The 19625-nt window shown below is 44.6% G+C and overlaps 1 protein-coding gene across 3 annotated transcripts in view; it reads left to right on the top strand.

Annotated features, from left to right (window-relative positions):
• The window catches only part of SEMA4G (semaphorin 4G), a 221122-nt gene that overhangs the window by 139913 nt on the left and 61584 nt on the right, over positions 1 to 19625 (top strand). For all 3 annotated transcript variants that reach the window (XM_083149232.1, XM_083149233.1, XM_083149234.1), the window contains exons 6-8: positions 13553 to 13646; positions 14845 to 14958; positions 18806 to 18963. In XM_083149232.1, the coding sequence (XP_083005358.1) occupies positions 13553 to 13646; positions 14845 to 14958; positions 18806 to 18963 (366 nt within the window). The remainder of the gene's footprint in view (positions 1 to 13552; positions 13647 to 14844; positions 14959 to 18805; positions 18964 to 19625) is intronic.

The raw sequence follows: 19625 nt of genomic DNA, 5'->3' as shown, positions 1-19625 counted from the left end.
AGTCGGTTGGTTCATTTGGTTACCCACTTTCTGTCATTATTCACCTGGGGGGCAACGACCTAACGCATAATTCCGGTCTCAATATACGATTTGAGATTAGGAATTTATTGCTGGATCTGATCAGAGAATGGCGATTTTGCCGTTTCTTTTGGTCAGAGATTATACCTAGAAGGGTTTGGAGAGATGCACTTAATCCGGGTGCCATCGATTTGGTACGGAGGCGGATAAATTCTGTAGTCGGCAGGGCGATAGTATCGGAGGGCGGAGTGGTCGTCAGGCACGAGGCCATATCCTTTAGAAACGAGACCCTGTACAGGCCGGATTTGTTTTTTCAGAATTTGATAGACGCATTGAGAAGTTTAGAGGTTTAGTTGAGGGAATTTTTGTCATTAGGTTGGTGGCGGGTCAGTTCAAGTTTGAACTGATATGGCGGAAAGAACGGTAGTTTAAATTAGAGCTGTATCTACACTTAGCTGGTGGTTGATGTCGAGATGTGGGCATCACCGATCCAGGTGGGCCCACATCTGGACCTTAACGATCATCTACTTCGGATAGGGTAAATTGTTGCGGACATTTGTAGTTTAGGGCAGGTGGCCCAATTTTTTGATGACTCGGGCAGAGTGGTGAGCTCTGCCTTAGTGATATTGCGAGGTCAGGGGCAGAAGCAGAAGGTCAACCCCCTGACCTTAAGGGCAATTGGCCCCCTTTTTGAAAAGTCCGCTTACAAATTGTGCCGTTGTCTTGGACGCTGGCAGGTGGCCGGTCCTTGGCAATTAAGGGCAGGAGACCCTTAGATCCGGAGTTTGTTATTTTTATTACTTTGTTATTTTCCAGCAATGTTATTTATCTTGCATGCCGTTCTTTGCCCGCCACCTTAGTTAGAGCAGGGACATAAATTTTAGTTAGATTCAAATAGGCCGCCCCTGCTCAAAATAAATAAGCCGTCCCCTTTAAGCCCATTCAGTTGTACGCGTCTTTATTTCTTAGATAAGTAGCGTGAGTGTGGATGAATGCCTATGTCTGTGTGGAGTTTATGTCTCTGCTCCCTCCCTGCTGGCTTCCTGGCTCCTCTGGCCTCTCCAGAGTGTGACGTGATGACATCACATGCATAGGAGAAGCTGAGGCAGAGAGACCAGCAGACACTGCTGCTTGCCCTCTCTCTGACACTCCAACCCAGGCCAAGCCCCCGCCCATCCACCTGCCCTCCTAGTCGACAGCCCACCCACCAGTCAAGTAAGGGATTTTTTTTTGAGTGACAGTGACTGTCATGGCTGCGCCCGCGCCGCTGCTGACTCTGCTGTGCTTAGCCAGCTCACAGGCAGCAGTAGGCGGCACACTGTGGCAGCAGCATCTGCATGCATTGTCAGGCTAAGATAATGGTTGTTTGTCAGTCAGTGCGCCGGGTGGGTGTTGGCGCCTGCGCTCCCCCAAGCGGCAGCAGAGGCTGCCTTACACTAGCTACGCCACTGCCCAGGGTGCCACGGCACACAATTTGGGAACCATTGGAATAACCACATAATTTGGAAATTGTACAGCAGCTTTAGGCCGGTTTCACACAGTCCAGCTCCTGCCGGATGGGAAATTACCGCACGGCTTAAAAGCCGTGGCGCCCCTACAGTGTGTGATGGACAGCTCTGTGTCCATTCTCACTGGACGGTCACGGCACGGCCGCCGGATGGCAGCCAGATCTTGCCTCTGCAGCGTGCGGCTGCCGGGCTGTGGCCATCCCCTCCATGATAAAATAGTGTGTGCTGCACGGCTTCCTGGCCGTACGGGTTTTCGCCGTCCGGCAGGAGCCGGAGTGTGTGAAACCAGCCTTACAGTGTCCATACACTATAGTTACAGTACAGTATACTCAGAAACCACACAGTAGGCCCCACCTGTAAGGTGCAGGAGTGGAGTGTGGCTTGTGGTTCCATGATGTGCATATATTTTCCAACAGTGCTTCTGTAATGCCTGTGTCAGTGTTGGAAAGTTCCTATCAATGTCTCCTAAGATAACATTGACATTGGATGATTTGTCACTGAAGGCTGCTCCTGGTGCTGTAATAATGTTGAATGACAGGAAGTTACATAGCGTGCTGAATCACAGCTAATCATGATGAAGTCTGTGGATTTAGGTCTAAGTACAATTATAGCACGCGTATAAACATGATATTGGCCTACAGTATATTTTTGTGTACCCACCAGTTACCGTCCATAAACTCACCCTGACTGTCAAACTCTCTAAACCCAAATTCTCACTGCAACTGCCATTGGGAAACAATAGTGACATGCAAAGTGTGACTCGGACGTGTGAGTTGCACATAAGCCGTCGGCATACCGTCCACCTCTGAATCAAGTCAACTATGGGTCTGATTCAGACCTGATCAATGGGCTGGTCACTTTCAGAGCCCTACAATCAGGTATACGCCGCCCCGCCAGAGTGAAATCTCGCTTCTTGCAAGCCTGCAAATTGCTTAACATGACTTGCGAAAAATCCATTCGCCAGCCACTTACCATCGAATGATATTTCCAGTGTGTGCAGTCTGTGTGCAGCCCAGGACTTAGTCAGCGGCTACGATAGAAACAGGCTGATCAGGGCCAGAGCATGACGGGCGCCATGTTTCGCAGTAGATGCCAGAGTTTATGGAACCGCAGAGAGGAGGGGGCCCACCAGAGGCTCCTTCCTCTGTTAAAGTGCCCTTGGGCCCATTCCTGCCTCGCTGACAGCGGCTCATCTATCTACTGTATATAAGCTAGCTATTCACTTTTATATGCTTATTACAGATGTGCAATAAAATGATGAATCATGCTTAGAAGTTGCAGACCCAGTGGGTTACAAAGAACCCAATACTGTGCTTACTTTTGTTGCTTCTTAAGGTGCCCACACACGCATTGCATGCAGTTCACATTGCACTGTGTTTGTTTTGACGGCGTGCATCGCATTCCGCAAGTCAAAAAAGTATGCGCAGGCAGGGCTGGCTCTAGCATTAGGCAGCTGCCTAGGGCGCTGGGATCTGAGTGGGAGCCACCAAGTCTGCCTATCAAAAAAATCAAGGATGTCTAAGGATCCTTGTTGTTCTTAATTCAGGAGGAGGCTGTGGAACTTCTAAGACCTCACCTTTATACTTTCCCTTGAGGCATACTGTACTTTCCTATTTTCCTGTCCCCTCCTGGCGGCCTCAAGGGAAAGCAGGGGCCATACCCACCTTCCCAGGAGGCTGGACCACCTGATTTTTGGGAGTCTTTATTCTGGAAATTTAGGCAATTATGCTTTAAGGGGTTGCAAAGTGGGTATTTTGGCAGTGTAAAGGGGGGGGGGGGAGTAGGTTGATGTGTTGCCTAGGTTTCTGAAAAAACTGTAACCGCTGAGTTTTCTGGAACTGAATCTTGATTCGTTAGCCAGCTTCATGTGGTTTCATGACATCACTGCATAGCGTCAGCACAATGAGGGTTACAGTTTGCTTAGAAATACGTAAACCCTAAACCGTGCATTTAGGAGGCACTTTTATAAGGATTGTTTGTGTTAATATTGGAAGTGCTGACTGTGCCATTCAGATGTTCCTATATATCTGTTTGAGGTTTGAATGAACTCGTGCCATGAATTGCAGATGTTTCCATATGACACTGTATGAGATTTACTAGTACTGCAATGCTGGCCGTATAAATCCAGACACTTCTAATTACACATGCTGCTTGATTGTACATTTGAATTAATTCCAGTGCAGTATGTTTTAATATTAACCTGTATCTATGGCACAATCATTTTATGCAGCGCTTTTACAGAGCCTTTTCAATCCCATCAGTCACTGCCTCATTTTGGTGTCTGTGGTCCATGTGGGGCTATTCCTGAGGTTCTGTTGGCAGACGCCCATCTGTGAGTTTATGAAACACTGCTATGACCTTCTGCTCATGGAAACCTTCCTTTTGGCTGAACGTTTAGCTTCTGCGCACACTGTAATACCAATGGCATCCTCATATACCACCAGCAGTCATCCCTATGGTGGGGCAGTTCTCCTTCTGACCACTGTCCCCTGGGTTTGTGGCTGTATGCTCCCAATTACACTGACTGGATGGACTCATTTTGTGCGCCTTGTTAGCTACTAGCCAGGAATGCCTGCTTGATCGCAAACAGCGCTCTGTGTGTGCACACACTGTGTAATGCATCTGTTGTAGGGGGCATAAGAAACGTATGCACATGTGCAGTTGCCAAAAATCGCTGAACCATGTTGAACATCAGCAATACATGTGGCTCTGAATCCAGCCTTGGCCCCATGGCAATCTGTGCAGAGCTGTGCAGCGATGTGCTGCGCCATCTGTCAGTACCAGTTTTCTCCGGTTAGAACACTGGACCTGGCTGGCGATCTCTCTAGATTTATCCAGCATGCAGGATCTTAATCACTGGCTATAGTGACGCGCGGGTCCGCTCACTGCTATCGCTATGGCCCCTACACATGGAGCAATGTAGAGTCATTTTCTAAGCGATCTAGTCAGATTAAGTCAGATTGCTTAGAAAATGGGCTGAAATCACCCCGTAACTTGCTCTGACTGTCAGGAAAGCTGCAGATAACACAAGACTAGACCCTCACAGGTTTGTACTTGTCAGGGACACCACCTACCTAGCACTGTGAGATTCCATTTATCTTTGCCAATAAATGACTGCTTTATCCTATACCAATATGTTACCTCCATTTAGCCACTGGTTTTCTTTTTATCATGGTTTCAAGATAGTAATACACTTAATTTTTGTACCATTATTATGTTTTAGTTATATGCCACCAGGCCCACCACCATATGTCCATAGTGCCATAAATGGAGATTTACAATGATACTTTACAGACAATCCAATATAATTCAACAGACCATAATAGAGGTAAAGCAACAGCAGAGGTATATAGATAACTGATCTACTGTAATAACTGTAGCACTGGGAACTGCCAGGGAAGAAGGGGACAGGAGCCATTACTGCCTCTGTCTGTGAAGTGGGAGGGGCTCCAGAGACAGGAGAAGTGAAGATGTTACCCAATCAGATTCTAGCTTTTATCTTCTAGAATATGCTGGATAAATGATAAGTACCATAGCATCTGGTTGGTTACTAATAGCAACATCTACACTTTTATTAGACCCACCCCTTAGTAAATATACCCCAAGGTATAGGTTGAGTAAAAAAAAAAAGGGGGTAGTACCCACTCTGAGAGCTTACATTTATCCACCATCCTTGGTGTATTGGATTGTAAGCCTGTTGGCAAATCCAGGCAGTAATTAATATACTCAGCACCTCTGCTCAAGGTGTGAAACTCATATCTGTTTATAAGCAAACGATAAAAGTCGCCAGATTTGAGTTATTTTCTGTCTTCCTCCAAACCCTGAATTTCATCATTAGTGTAATAAGTAGATTATTCAGCAGCAGATGTTTAATCAAGAGCTGAACAGCTGGATTTAATGACGGACTGTTGCAGAGAAGGCTTTCAGTGGCCATAAAATCAAAATACATCATCTGCATTTCAAATATTTTACAATAAGCGTGTGCTGTAGGTTAGAACGGCAGTACTGAAGTCTTCTTAAATGGGACCATAGTGTCATATGTGATATTGCTCTGTGGTCCTAGTTTTGAAGAGGCAACATTTAGAAGAATGATTTAATATCTGATAATTGAGGGCATCCCAGAATCAGAATCGGCTTTATTGGCCAGGTATACTTGCGTATATTAGGAATTTGATTTGGATTGCTGTGCAACAGCCGGTTAGGTAACAGTAAAACACTGACAGTACAGATATATAATACACATACAGGTATATGCTAGATGTACCCTGGGGAGGGTGATGGACATGTACAGGGGAGACACAGGGAACCTATATTAGCTGAGCAGCACAGCACCTAGGCAACATCAACGGCACCACAGCTCGTTGCAACAGCCAGGCAGGTAACAATATAAGCAGAGACAGAACAGTTATCACACAGGGAACACATACCTGCCGAGCTGCACAGCGCCTAGGCGGCCATCAGCGGAGCAACTGCGCCAGGCAGGTACCAGTATAAGCAGAGACAGCACAGTTATCACACAGGGAACACATACCTGCCGAGCAGCACAGCACCTAGGAGGCCATTAGCGGTGCCACTGGTCGTTGCAACAGACAGGTAGGTAACCGTTAAGCAGAGACCGTACAGTTATAGATTGCTGTGCAATGTGCGAGACAGGGGAGACACGGGGGTACATATGGCTGAGTGGCACAGTTCCTAGGCAGCCATTAGCGGCACCATCTTGATCATGCTTGCGGGCAGCAGTAGAAGGGCTCAACAGGCCATCTCCCCTACAGCCCTCCACAGGATGGATTATAAGGCTGTAGGGGGAGGGCTGCGTGTCAGGGCCTTGGCTGGAGCTGCGGCTGGGGGGAAAGCCAGCGTGCAGGGAGAGGGGGTAGTCAGTCAGTGGAACCGGGGCAAAAAGTTGGGGGGGTTTGTTGGAGCTTGTGCCCTCACCTCCCTAGGGGAGCAGAACCTCACTTACAGTACAGTTCCATAGGTTGTATACCTCTGTGTAAGACACCACGCTGCTGACATCATAACTGGGCCTGTGAACTTTATACATTCAGCCCAGCGCATTCACTAAGTCAGTGCTGTTCAAGCATAGCCCTGCAGAGAACTGCATTCTGTTCCCAGGATAAATACTTATCCTGACACCCTACAGTGTATATAGTCTTTACTAGCTTCAGGGCAGTTTATTAGAGAGAGAGCCAGTCTCACTAGGAGTTCACGTACAGTCTGAAGGATTCTCCTGAGAATGAGTAACTGTGCCTGGCAGTCAGAGGCATATCTGTGGCAGCGAGGTACTGCCTGCAAGATATGTGTGGGGGCTGTGTGTGGGTGCCCCTCGCATGTTGCAACCACCCCGTCGTCTCGTAGTTAATTGACTGAGGGGGTGTATATGGTGTCAGCTGTGATCAGGTACCCAAAATAACATGGTGCCCAATTCGCTACTGTCGCGTCCAATCTGCATAACCATAGATGTTCTAGTGTATAGGCTGCAAATGTGTACACAGTTGCGAATAAGTCCACAAGCGGTGGGCGTCTCTTTTCATTTCTGGGTGGCAGCTTCACTTGCTAACACCAGGGGCACCGACAGGGCAGCCCGGCCCTTGTAAAATGTCGGAGGCGTGGCCACGTCACCGTGAAAAAAAAAAACAAGAGGGAGGGAGAGAGAGGACCGCGTGTGCTGAACTGGGGAGAGAGGCTGAGCCTTACACCCCTCTCCCCACTGCCTACAGTATCTGCCATGTTGTGGTTCCGGATTAAGGGCGAGATGTATCAAATGGAAAATGCGGTAAAACCGCGGTTTTACCGCATTTTCCAATGTATCAAAAACCTTTGGTTGGCGATACCCTATAGAAGCCTATGGGCTTCTTTTCGCCGCCTGCCGACGCAAACCCGATGCCTCGCAGACCCCCCCTCTGGCTTACCTTCCTGAAGGGTCCTCCTGGACCCCGGAAGGTAAGCCCTGCCTCCCCCTAGTGAAGCAGCCGGACATCCTTCCGGCTGCAGGGGGGAGGAGGAAGCGCCGGGGACAGCATGCATAGCTGTCCCCAGCGTGAGGGGAGAGCGTGGCGGCAGGGAGGTGACTGAGACCCCCCGCACACCGGTGTACAGGTATCGCGGAGGGCCTCCGTCACTGCACCGCGATGCCAGCCGCATATGTTAGTACATATGCGGCAGCATCGCGGTGGGGGGGCGGCAGCGAAGGATGGCGATGTATTTTAATACATCCCGCCCTAAGAGTTAGTGAAACATTACATTTGTCCAACACTAAGATCTGTAGAGTAGAAAGGAATTGTGGGGTAGATGTATAAAGCAGTGATAAGGGAGGAGAAGTGATAAAGTGGCTGATACTTTATCACCGGCCAATCAGCTCCTGACTGTTAAGTTACAGGCTGGGTTTGAAAAGGGACAGTTAGTAGCTGATCAGTCGGTGATAAAGTACCAGGCACATTATCACTTCTCCTCCCTTACCACTGCTTCATACATTACATCTACCCCTTGGTGTCTTAGGTAAATTGGAAACCACCTATGTGGGTATTTATTAAAGAGAGTAATGGGATTAGTTACATGGGCATTAATGTAGCCTATGCCCCCTCGAACTGTCCTTTTTACAGAGAGACATCATGATTTGACAATTATCTTGAATGTTTGCTATTTGCATAACCTCTGGATACTAGAACAGATTCCAAGGACATTTCTTCATTCCAGTATTTCATTTTGTTTCAGTCACAGTGCAATGCATGTACAGAATGTGATCTCTCGCGGTCTGCGCTTTGTCACGTATAACATGACTGTTTAGTTCTCCGTAGACATTAATGCTCCTGCCAACGTTGCTTAATGTGTCATTTGGTGAAAGAGCAAAACATTTCATCAGTTCCAAGAATGCGCTGGAATTTCAACGTCTGCGTTGGAGAGGCAGCCTATGGGGATAAATATATCATCTTATAGCCACACAATTAGTATAAACTGAAAATATGTTCTTGACTTATTAATTAAATGTTCTAGGAATTCTTCACTGATGATTTTTATTCTCCAACCTCGTTTGAGCTGCAATGTAATTAGCAACACTTCTTTAACACTTAGGGAGATACTTTAACAATTACAACTCCCACTGATCGCAGTTGTTCATTTTGCTTAATGTATTTTCAGACCAATCACTTGTCAGTAACAGCGTGGATAATGTGTATTTGGGCGCAATTTATTTTATTTTGTATATAAAAATGTCTTTTATTTATACAACAACAATGGTGAGATGGCACCCTGGGGTCAGGTCTGATATAGCCTTGATTGGCACCCAACAACAATAATAATAAAAAGTCTCAAAGTCCTTAAGTGTATTTATTTTCATAAAAAGTTCATAAAAGTTGATAAAATTTCACTTGATGGCAGATGTTCTTTTACAGTTTTTTTGCCACTTTTTTTGAGCGTAGATGGAATATTTTCACAGTAAACCTAAAACCCAATCCGTTTCGTCAATATATGACTTCATCAGGGGTTGTTCTTGCAATCTATGATAATGCTCCAGTAATCATCCAAAGTTACATATAATATACGGGCTATTCAAACTCCAATACAATAGACCACCAAAGGTGTGCTCAGTAGTGTGTTTGTATCAGAATGGTCGAAAGGTCATTCTGATACAACTACACTACTGAGCGATCTAGTCTTATCGCTTAGAAAATGGGCTGAATAACTCTCATGTAACGGCCCTTTTTTGGAAAATGACAGGAGATGATTGATTAGTGTCTGTTTCTCTCCACTTTATCTCTATCTCTGCTTTGATAAATACCCCCTTAATTTGATATTGTACATTGTACATTGTACATATATAAAAAACTATTTTATTTCTCATCTACAAAGCCATATATATATATATATATATATATATATATATCTGAAAAGATATGGTGGGCGCTCCAATAGTGCAAAATTATCGCTGGTACAAAAGTATATTTATTTAAAAATCACATAAAAACACAGGGATGGGTAACGTACCACAGACGGCGGCAAACAAATAGCCGCAATTCAGACAGCATACAAATCACAAGTTGGAGTAGTTACACTCTCTCCTGGCTCCACGGTCACGCTTTGACGCTAGGCCAAGCCCCTACCGGTTTCGTCTCGGAGGACTTCGTCAGAGGGCTGGCCTAGCGTCAGGCAGACTCCTCTTAAATTCTATATGCACAGGTGTTGCTCATTACATCAGCCTTTACCTCTATTACACCATTTGCAGCCTAAGTACAAAACACTGACATAATGCATGTTTCAAAAGGCAACTATTTTTCACATGAAATAACTGATACATATAAAGATGCATAAACTGATGGAATAAAAAACAATTTCCTTTTGCAGGTAGAATAGCAAAAGAGAAGATTATATTCTCTGACTGAATACAACACTGTGTATGATCGGTATATAGTAAAAACAGAACTGGATCTTCTTAATAGAACAGACTCATATACATATATTAAAGTGTACATATCATCATGGAAAAGATCACATTCTAGAACCAATGTGAATCTCCCTCCATGAACAATTCTTATTTAAAAAGCTTAATCTAAACCACATTGGTTTCTGCTAAAAAAGCATTTTTGATAGACAGAACAGTGTAAACGATAACATTTTCATACAACCATCGATGAAAAATCGATATATATCGTTTTCAACAACATAAAATCATATCAAAATAAAAAAATCCAAAAATCGTACGATGTAAACCCAATATATAAATGGGAAATTGATGCAAAAAATGAGAAGAGAAAGAAGACGCAATATATAATAGAATATGCAATAAAATATTCCGAAATTCATGAGTCCCAATTTATCTCGGCGGGACATAACACTGACGTAATTATTTAGCAGAAAATATTTCATAAAAGGGGGTACTCCCATGTATTATGCTATACACGTACATAATTTTGTAGGACAATAATACACTAATAACATAATTATCGATATATTCCAAACTGCATCTTGGAGATTTTTTGAGAAAATTTCTCAGGGGATGTTTTATGTTAGAATGTCGATCCCAGTTATCATATCATAATAAACATGGGCCATGGAGTTTAATCTACATTTATATTCATATCATCTGAGAAATGGTGTTATCTCCATCCCTTCGTTTAATCCGGTTGGACACAGTGTGTCTAGGGCATATATCCAATATGATTCTTTCTTCAACAGTACGTTCTCTCTATCTCCCCCCCTGATATCCAACGTAACATGTTCTAATCCTATGAACCTCATTCCTGTTGGATCGCTTGCTTGGCACTTCTTAAAGTGTCTAGGGACACTGTGGGTTGTTAATCCATTTTTGATGTTACGATAGTGCTCCAAGATGCGAATTTTGAGCATTCGTTTTGTCTGCCCCACGTATTTCTTCCCACATGGGCAGACTAGAAGATACACCACGTGGGTTGTTAAACAGTTCATGAAACCCTTCAAGCACATTTCTTTTTTGTTTTTCCCTTCAATTTTCTTAATTCCTTTTAAACAGTGAGAACACATTTTACATTTACCACAGGGAAAAAAACCCTGTGGTGATGATAGTAACGGTGTTGTACTTAATCTAGGTTCCAGCTGTAAAAGGCTGGGTGCTAGACGGCTCTTTAGGGTACTTGCTCGTCTAAAGATAATTTCGGGTCTATCTCCCACTATCTCTTGTAGATAGGGATCCATTTTTATTATGGACCAATGTTTGGTCAGTACCCGTCTTATTTCATCACTCTTGGTATTATATGTTGTAATAAAGGGACAGACAAGATCTTTATTTCTCTCATTCTTCGGCTTATATTTTAACAAATCCTTCCTATCCAGGTCTCTACATTTATTTATAGCTTGTTGGATAAGGTTCTCAGGATATCCCTTTTCCCTAAAGCGAATATATATATATATATATAATTTCTTAATTTATTTTCTTTCTTTTTCTGCATATTCATTCCCTATGTCAATAACATGTACGCAATGTCACATGACCTTTAAACTTTAGGTTTGTACACACGGGGGCGATTTTGTACAATATCGCGGGAAATATGGTCGCTAAGCGACCATATTGCCCACGATGGGAGTGTGCACCGGTGATATATCGCCGGGTGCGCGCTCCTGTTTTTACCCCTGTAGTGATCGCTGGTCGCAGGAACATGCTCCTGCGACCAGCTGATTACCACTGCCGGGCTCCCCGGGCAGTTTCTTTTTCATCAGCGACCATCTCTGGTCGCTGATGAAAAGGAGAAACTGAGCAATATATCTCCCCCGTGTGTACGGGGCTTAACACTGAATGTGTTGATGGATGTATCAGTACTAGCTCTCTCTAACCTAATTAAGATCAGGTGTGCCAATCTCCACACCCCTACATGACACTCCTCATGAATATTGATGAGTGATACCGGTATTTAATGAGATTCCTGTTGCTTTCCAGGTTGGTCCTGATGAAGCTCCTTTGCGAAGCGTCCGCAGACCGTCTGCACCCACAGTGTGTGCGCCCCCTGCTCCGCTTCCCCTCATGAATGTATTGTAATCTGTATTAGTTTAAACGGCAGCGTTACCAATGGCCACCAGTTGCCACTGGGTCCGTAGAGCCAGAGAAGCGGTGTATGACGTCAATCACAGCAGTCCTCTGACTCCAGGGCAGACAGAAGATCTGTGGTGTAACCGCGGCTGACGGCTGCCCCCCTGAGCGGTAAAGCGCCAAGTGTCGGACTGACAGTCCGCACCAGACGCTGAACCGGCTCGGCGGGACTCAGCGGGTCACAGCAGGAGAACACCCATTGTCCACATACTGGGCACTCACACTTGTGCTAAGAGACTCCAGGGGTTTATGTCTGCCCCCGTCACCTATACTGTATTGTCTATATCAAATAAACGGCAGCAAACTGATTATTTTCTTCCCTGTCCTCCTTGATGTACCATAAGTCAATCCTCCTTAGGAATCAGTATTCCCTCATAAATTGCAGCTCATGCATGTAATAAGTGGGACCAAAGGGAACTGAAAATTATAGTACCATTGCAATACAGTATATATGCATATTGCATAGATAGTAACTCTCTTTATAAAGACTTATAAATTATACTGGGGAAGGCAACACAGTGTGAGGATTTAGTATCCTTTTTAAATTTACACTGTGTGTGTGTCTTTATATGTATTGCTTTACAGTATGTCAATATTTCGTAACATTTTATAAATTATTTCAAATAAAGTTTACATTTTACTCCTTCTAAGTGCACCACACAGTGACACTCTTTCTCCTTCCTCTTGAATTGCATTTACAGAAGACTGCATACTCCCATACATGCATTTATTCCTATATGTGACTGATCAGAAGGCTGACTGGTATAATGTACACAGGAGGTCCTATTTCTCTTCTCCAACCTAATCGTTTTGTCGGGACACACACTAGAGTGTGCATAAACCTTTACTACCTTCATGTTAGCATGTTCCCAACACCGCTGTAACAAGCTCTCCCGGCACTCAGTGCTGGCCACGCCTCCTTTTCATGTGATGTCATGCACAGGGGGAGGGGTCGATGGCATCAGGAACTACAGTGGTCTCCAGAGTCCAAGAAGCCGTAGGGGCACTACTTCTTCACTACTGGCTGTGGGGTATCGTTTCATACACTCTGCAAGCCAGAAGCACAGGCAGTGGGATGGTGTACACACTGATCATCTGCGCTCAGTGCGGCACACCGCTCACCTGCACCTAGTTAGGGCCCTGGTTCTCAAAATAGAACCTCTTGCTTTACTTTTGAAACTGCTGTTGATGATTGGATCTGTAGATCTATAAATTCTACAAAAAAAACTGAAATAAAAAAAAAGTTTGTTTTTAATTAAGATAAACATTCATTACAGAACACATTTGGAATTTTCGGTATTTTAGATGCAGATTTTGAAGGAAAACTCTAAAAGCTTGGGGATATTTTTATCTCTGTTATTGAATCTAAAATCTGGAATGTTAGGGCGCTAGTGTGCGTTGGCCTGCTTTTATCTGTAACGATTTATCGGACGACTGTGTTATGACCTTACACTTGTTTGTTTATTTTCAGGATGTGAAGACTTTTAGTTTTCCTAAACCATGTCATGAAGGAAAGGATGTGTGTCCATACGATCCAACCATAGGGTACACCGGACTTATAGCAGGTAAGACTCCTGTGTGATTTGCTTTATAATAATCTAAATATATGTCTAGTGTCTGATTGTGTGTCCCTGAAACACTGCCATCTGTTGGCTCAGAGTGAAACTACATCTCTTTCTCCCTCACACATGCACAAACACAGAGGCAATCACAAGGTAGCAGACTAGCATTTGAAGCATTTGCGGGCGTACTAGTTTATAGATATATTCGAATTATCTCTTTTTTTGCAGTGAAAGTGTGTGGGACTAAACAGTTCTCTATTTCCTATTGTAATTGAAGGCATACAGCCGAGCTCCGTCTCTGGATGGCTCTATAGTGATCTTAAATGAAGAAAACAAAGTCACTAAGGGCGGGATGTATTAATATACATCGCCGCCCAGCCGCTGCGATGTTACCGCATATGTACTAACCTATGCGGCTAGCATTGGGGTGCGGTGACGGAGGCCCCCACGATACCTGTAATGTGGTTTCCGTCACATTCTGCCGGCGGTCAGTGTCCCACCTTGTCTCTTCCTCCCCCCTGCAGCCGGATGTCCTCCCGGCTGTGACACCTGCTGGGGGAGGAGGAGATCGATGGAGGACGGGAGACTGGGTCGCACGGACGGTGGGCAGCGATAGAAGCCCATAGGCTTCTCTGGGTGGCGGCGATACCCTGCCCGGCGGAGATGGGGAGGACGGGTAATGGTACATAGGAAAATGCGGTAAAACCCCTGTTTTACCGCATTTTCCCTTTAGTACATCCTGCTGTAAATGACATAGGATAGGTATTGTGTAAATAGGTATCTTAAGGGGCCTATCCACAGGACAACACTGCTGAGCCATCTGAGCAATGTAGATCTCTCTGAAAGATCGCTGAACATACAGTTTTGCACAGCGATGTGTCAGCGCTGTGTACTGACGATCTGTCAGAGGCAGTGTTCTCCGGTGACATCCGAAATGTTGATACATCTCAGGGCTGTGGCCTGCTGCATTGCTTCAGTAAAGAGGTGATGCAGGAAACGGAGTGCCCTGTTTCCAGGGGAAATCCAAGTAGGCACACTTGTTGTGCTGTGAAAAGCAGCCGTTTCCCACCCAGAGCTATTCAATTAATATAGTTTAGTTGGGACAGTCTCGAGATCTCGGTAATCACTGCAATGACTTAGACTTGCTTTTTCATTTAAAAACTGATCGTTTAGAATTCTGTTGTTGTTTTGCCGGTTCCAGATGGCTTTCTGTACACAGCCTCTCGCTATGGGTTCCACAGCGTGCCAGATATAAGGAGAGATATTATTGCACCCATGTTAAGAACTGAGGCAACCCCCCTGCACTGGCTAATCGGTAAGTTCTGATTTATGTGCATAGAGGGTGAATGTGGAAATGCACTGATAAATATCACCAGCAGCCAGATGTCTGCTCTCATGGCGCCATTGTTAATGGTTACAGAATTTGTTTCCCAACTTACCAGTATCAATAAATGTCCTCCGTTTTTTCTACACCTTGTTTTCCTGGTCCGTTTGTATACACCTCTGTAGAATTTGGAGTTGATTAGGTTATTAGGCATGAATAATGCACCCAGTATACTTTTAGAAACTGGTCGTTCGCAAGTTGACTGACAGGAAGACAGCATTTGGGGGTGGTAACTGCGCCATTTTCTGGGAGTGTCAGAGAAAACACAGACATACCCAGGTGTTTCCAGGGAGGGTGTAAGACGTCCGCTCCAGGCTCGATCAGCCTGTTTCTATCGCACTGGCCGAGTAAGTCCTGGGCTACGCACAGACTGCGCACACTCATTTGATGTGATATGGAGCTGTAGATGTATTTGCAGCTGATCGCACAGCTGCAATATTTTCGCAAGCTTATCACTGCCTTACACTGTGTGGTGATTACCTGATTGCAGAGCTCTGCAAATTAGCAGCCATGCAATCAGGTTTGAATAATCCCCATGGCCCAGCTCCAAAATATATAGGTACTTATATAGTTTCCTAGCACGGTGCCCAGATTTCCTAAGTACGTTAACATAGTGATATCACATTGCATCGCATGGCCCATTTTAGTGCCATGCGATTTTTTTAATGTAGTTTATTCACTGCTCTGTATGCCCCAGGGGATCGCATCGCACCTCCCGCAAAATCGCATGAGATTTTATAGGGTGTGCGATGCCATTACATTAGCTATACAATAATATAATTGTATGACATACAATGATGTTTTACGCACTATCCACGGCACCCCGGAGCGTGGCGAGCGGCGGCGGCGGAACACGTCCTCCGACGGTTTCATACCCCCACTATCCACGTCAGCGTGGAGCTGATTTTATATAGTGTGGCGAGCGCAGTGAGCCAGAGAGCCCGAAGCATGGCGAGCGGCCGCATAATACATGTAAAGTAATCCGCTGGGCTCGCCACGCTTCGGGCTCGGTGGCTCGCTACGCTTGCCACACTATATAAAATCAACTCCACGCCGACATGGATAGCGGGGGTATGAAACCGTCAGAGGACACGTTCCACCGCCCCTCGCGGGGCTCGCTGCGCTCGCCATGCTTCGGGGTGGTGTGGATAGTGGGGGTGCATAAAACATAATTGTATGTCATACAATGATATTTATTGTATAGCTAATGTAATGGCATCGCACACCCTATAAAATCACATGCGATCGCGGGAGATGCGATATCTTGGGGCATACAGAGCAGTGAATAAATTACATTAAAAAATCGCATTGCACGGCACTAAAATGGCCCATGCAATGCGATTTTCCTACGCAGCATAGTTAAGCAATTAGTTTAGTGGGCGCCGTGCTAGGAAACAAGTACCTATATATATATATATATTTTCCCTTAATCTAAAAAAAAATTAGCATGACATTTTTTTACATAAATTGTTCCACAGTACACTCCAGTATGTTGTAGACACATCTATCTGTACCAGCAAGCACCCTGGCTCTCATCAGTACACACAATTGTCTTTTGTGTGTCTATTTTTTTATTTGTTAGTTCTTGTTTTCTAACCTGAAAATCCGTGCCCAAGTAACATTTTTATTCGTTTTTTTTTTTTTGTTGCAGAAAGATTTGTAAATAATTTATATCAGACATATGAAATGGCTTCTGCTCATTCTCTGATATTCTGTGTTATGACATTCAGTAAACAGTGTGATTTGGGAACAGCTTGGCATTGCACAAGAAGGCAGGCAGCTTGTTGCTGCCTCTGCAAAGTTGTCTGGATTCCCAGCTCTGTGCTCATTCCTCTCCCCTGCGACATAGAGATTGTGTATCCAGATGGGATTGTATGGCGCTGGCAAACAGGAGACAATTTCATTCTCAACTTTATTTAATAACATTACTGTAGTGCATAATTATAATTGTACATAGGTTTTATGGTGTCAATCTGGTTAAAAATCGGATACAGCGCCTAATGTTATACAAACATTCAAGAACTAGCTGTCTATCCCTGCAAAGGTTGCAGTATAGAGTTATGACTAGGATTAGATTTCCAGCATTCGGACACAAGGAGGCTATAGACCATGATTTGCTAATATCCAAATTCCAGAAACTGGTTCCAATCCGTGGCCAGACCATTTCCGGATGCTTCTTCAGGTTAATTCTTGGTCTGCACCGTTTATACTGCATAGTGGAACTGGTCTGCCGTTGATTGGAGATGACATCATCTTCAATGCTGGGAAAACATCTCCTCCTATGCTGTGCAGGGAATCTGATTTACCCGATCATACTTCCCTTTAACCCGGATCCTTCTGGGACCAAACCTAAAGTACCTGGTTTGGGTACACGGGTAACTTGACTTGGGTTATTTTTTCGGGACTCTTTCACAGTGAGCCTTGACCCTGATTAACCCAGGTTGAAGTAGCGGTGTGGAAAGAGGCATCAGACACAGTCTGGACATCCGGTTTAGTGTCACCTGCACCAGCTCTGTCTTATTTAATGTCCGATGAGCTTGTAATTCAGTCTACGCTCACATCACACCCCCACAGTACACACATCCTTCATATGAATGCTAGCTGCCACCCGGTTAAACCCACACTTAGCCCTAAAGTGGAGATGCAGCTGAGAGGATCAGTAATTTATAGGCAAACTTTAATGCATGCCCATTGGCCGAAATGGCAGAGATCCGTCCACATAGCAGGCTTGTTCCTGTATGTATAATAGAGAATAATGCACATCCTACTGTGTACAACAGAAGTCTGTTATCTTTTTAAAAGATCTTGGACAGTGACAACTAGAACTTGGAGGATCATCTAGAAAATGTTGTAGGTACCCCCAAGGTTTCTGGGGAGGGACTCTCTCCCCTTACTTACCTTACTAAGCGTGCAACCTCCTCTTACTCGTCCACTAAGGGGTGTGTAATAACTGCTACACAAGTACTTTTGTTCATGGCTGAGATTTTATATTATTATATGTAGAGCATCATCTACTGCAGCGGTCCTCAAACTATTTTGCTCTGGGACCCCATCAGACAATAAAAATAACAGGACCCCAGCAAGAGACTGTAGAAGGTAATCACATCACATGACAGCACATACATGGCAGCATTGTGGAGGCACAAAATGATGGGAGGAGTCTAAAATAACAGACAATTCAACAGATTTTTTTTAGACTCATTGAATCACTGACTGAAATTAGAAAAGTCATCAGCCTGATGGTCAGCAACATGGAGTCGCGACCCCATGCTGAGCAGGTCGGGACCCACTTTGGGGTCAGGACCCACAGTTTGAGAACCGCTGATCTACTGTATTTGCCATGTAATAATATTCTATTCGTTTTGTGGGTTGCCGGCGCATGGCCCGACGGTCAGAATTCCGACAGTCAGTATACTGACATCGGAAGCCCGACTATTCAAATGCCGCAGAGTGGGGGTCCTGACTGACAGGGGCTATTCATCCTCATAGGGGATACTTGACCCCCATAGAGGGAGAATAGAACCTGTGTCAAGCACAGCGTGGTGAGAGCAGCGAGCCTGCAAGGGGCTTCACAGCACTCGCCCCCTGTCGGAGTAATGGCAGTCTAGATTCCGATGTCGGTATACTGACCACCAGAATCACGACTGTTGACCGGTCATACAACACTTGTTCTGGGGGTCAGGAAACATTGATACATACATGAAAGTTGATAGAAGCTATCATTTACTCTTCTGGCTTATACTTTGTTATCCAACATTCCGTTGTGTGTTTTCTCTAGATGCTGAGTTTGTCACCTCTGCTCTGATTCAGGAAAGTCTAAATAGCACAATAGGAGATGACGACAAAATCTACTACTTCTTTAATGAAAGAGTCATTGAAGAAAGCTCGGAGTTCCTAGACAAGACTCACGTAGCAAGAGTCGCTCGTGTGTGCAAGGTAAGGCTAATACATTATATGGCTCCATTACCATTACTTATTGTATCCCCATAGATTGGGTATACATTTTTAGTGTATATATATTTTAAAAAATCCATAATCTGGATGTGATAACCTGTAACATTCATTAGATGAAGAAGGTTTCTGTAAACCATTGCACAAAATAAAGGTGTTTATGTGACCAGATATAGTGTTCATTCTAGCACCCACCATCTTTGAAAACCCATGCAGTTCCTCTTCCCTGCCTGGAGTGTCGCTGTCTGCTGTCTGCTGTAGTGCTTCTAGCAGTGTGGTCTGTATATCAGCAGTGATATGTGCTAGAAACACCACAGCAGACAGCGACACCCCAGGCAGGGAACAGGAACTGCATGGGTTTTCAAAGATGGCAGGTGCTAGAATGAACACTACAGATATTTCATTCTAACAATATATTAGGGCAGTCTTTTTCAACCACTGCGCCTTGGCACACTAGTGTGCCTTGAGCTGTTCTCAAGTGTGCCCCCAGATCTAGAGATGCCCACACCAGTTACAGACCCCACCAGTTCAACTGTTCTTTACTGGTTTTCATTTAAAGGGCCAATGTATTTTATTTTTGTTACCTGTTGGGACCAGTGTGATTGGGGTTCTTTTTATATGGAGCCAATAGGTTTTTTTTTTTTCCT

The sequence above is a fragment of the Crinia signifera genome, chromosome 6 (assembly GCF_055691185.1).
Source record: "Crinia signifera chromosome 6, ASM5569118v1, whole genome shotgun sequence".
In the NCBI taxonomy this organism is placed as follows: Eukaryota; Metazoa; Chordata; class Amphibia; order Anura; family Myobatrachidae; genus Crinia; species Crinia signifera.
The sequence above is the reverse complement of the archived record's forward strand: the minus strand, read 5'-3'. Positions and strand labels throughout refer to the sequence as shown.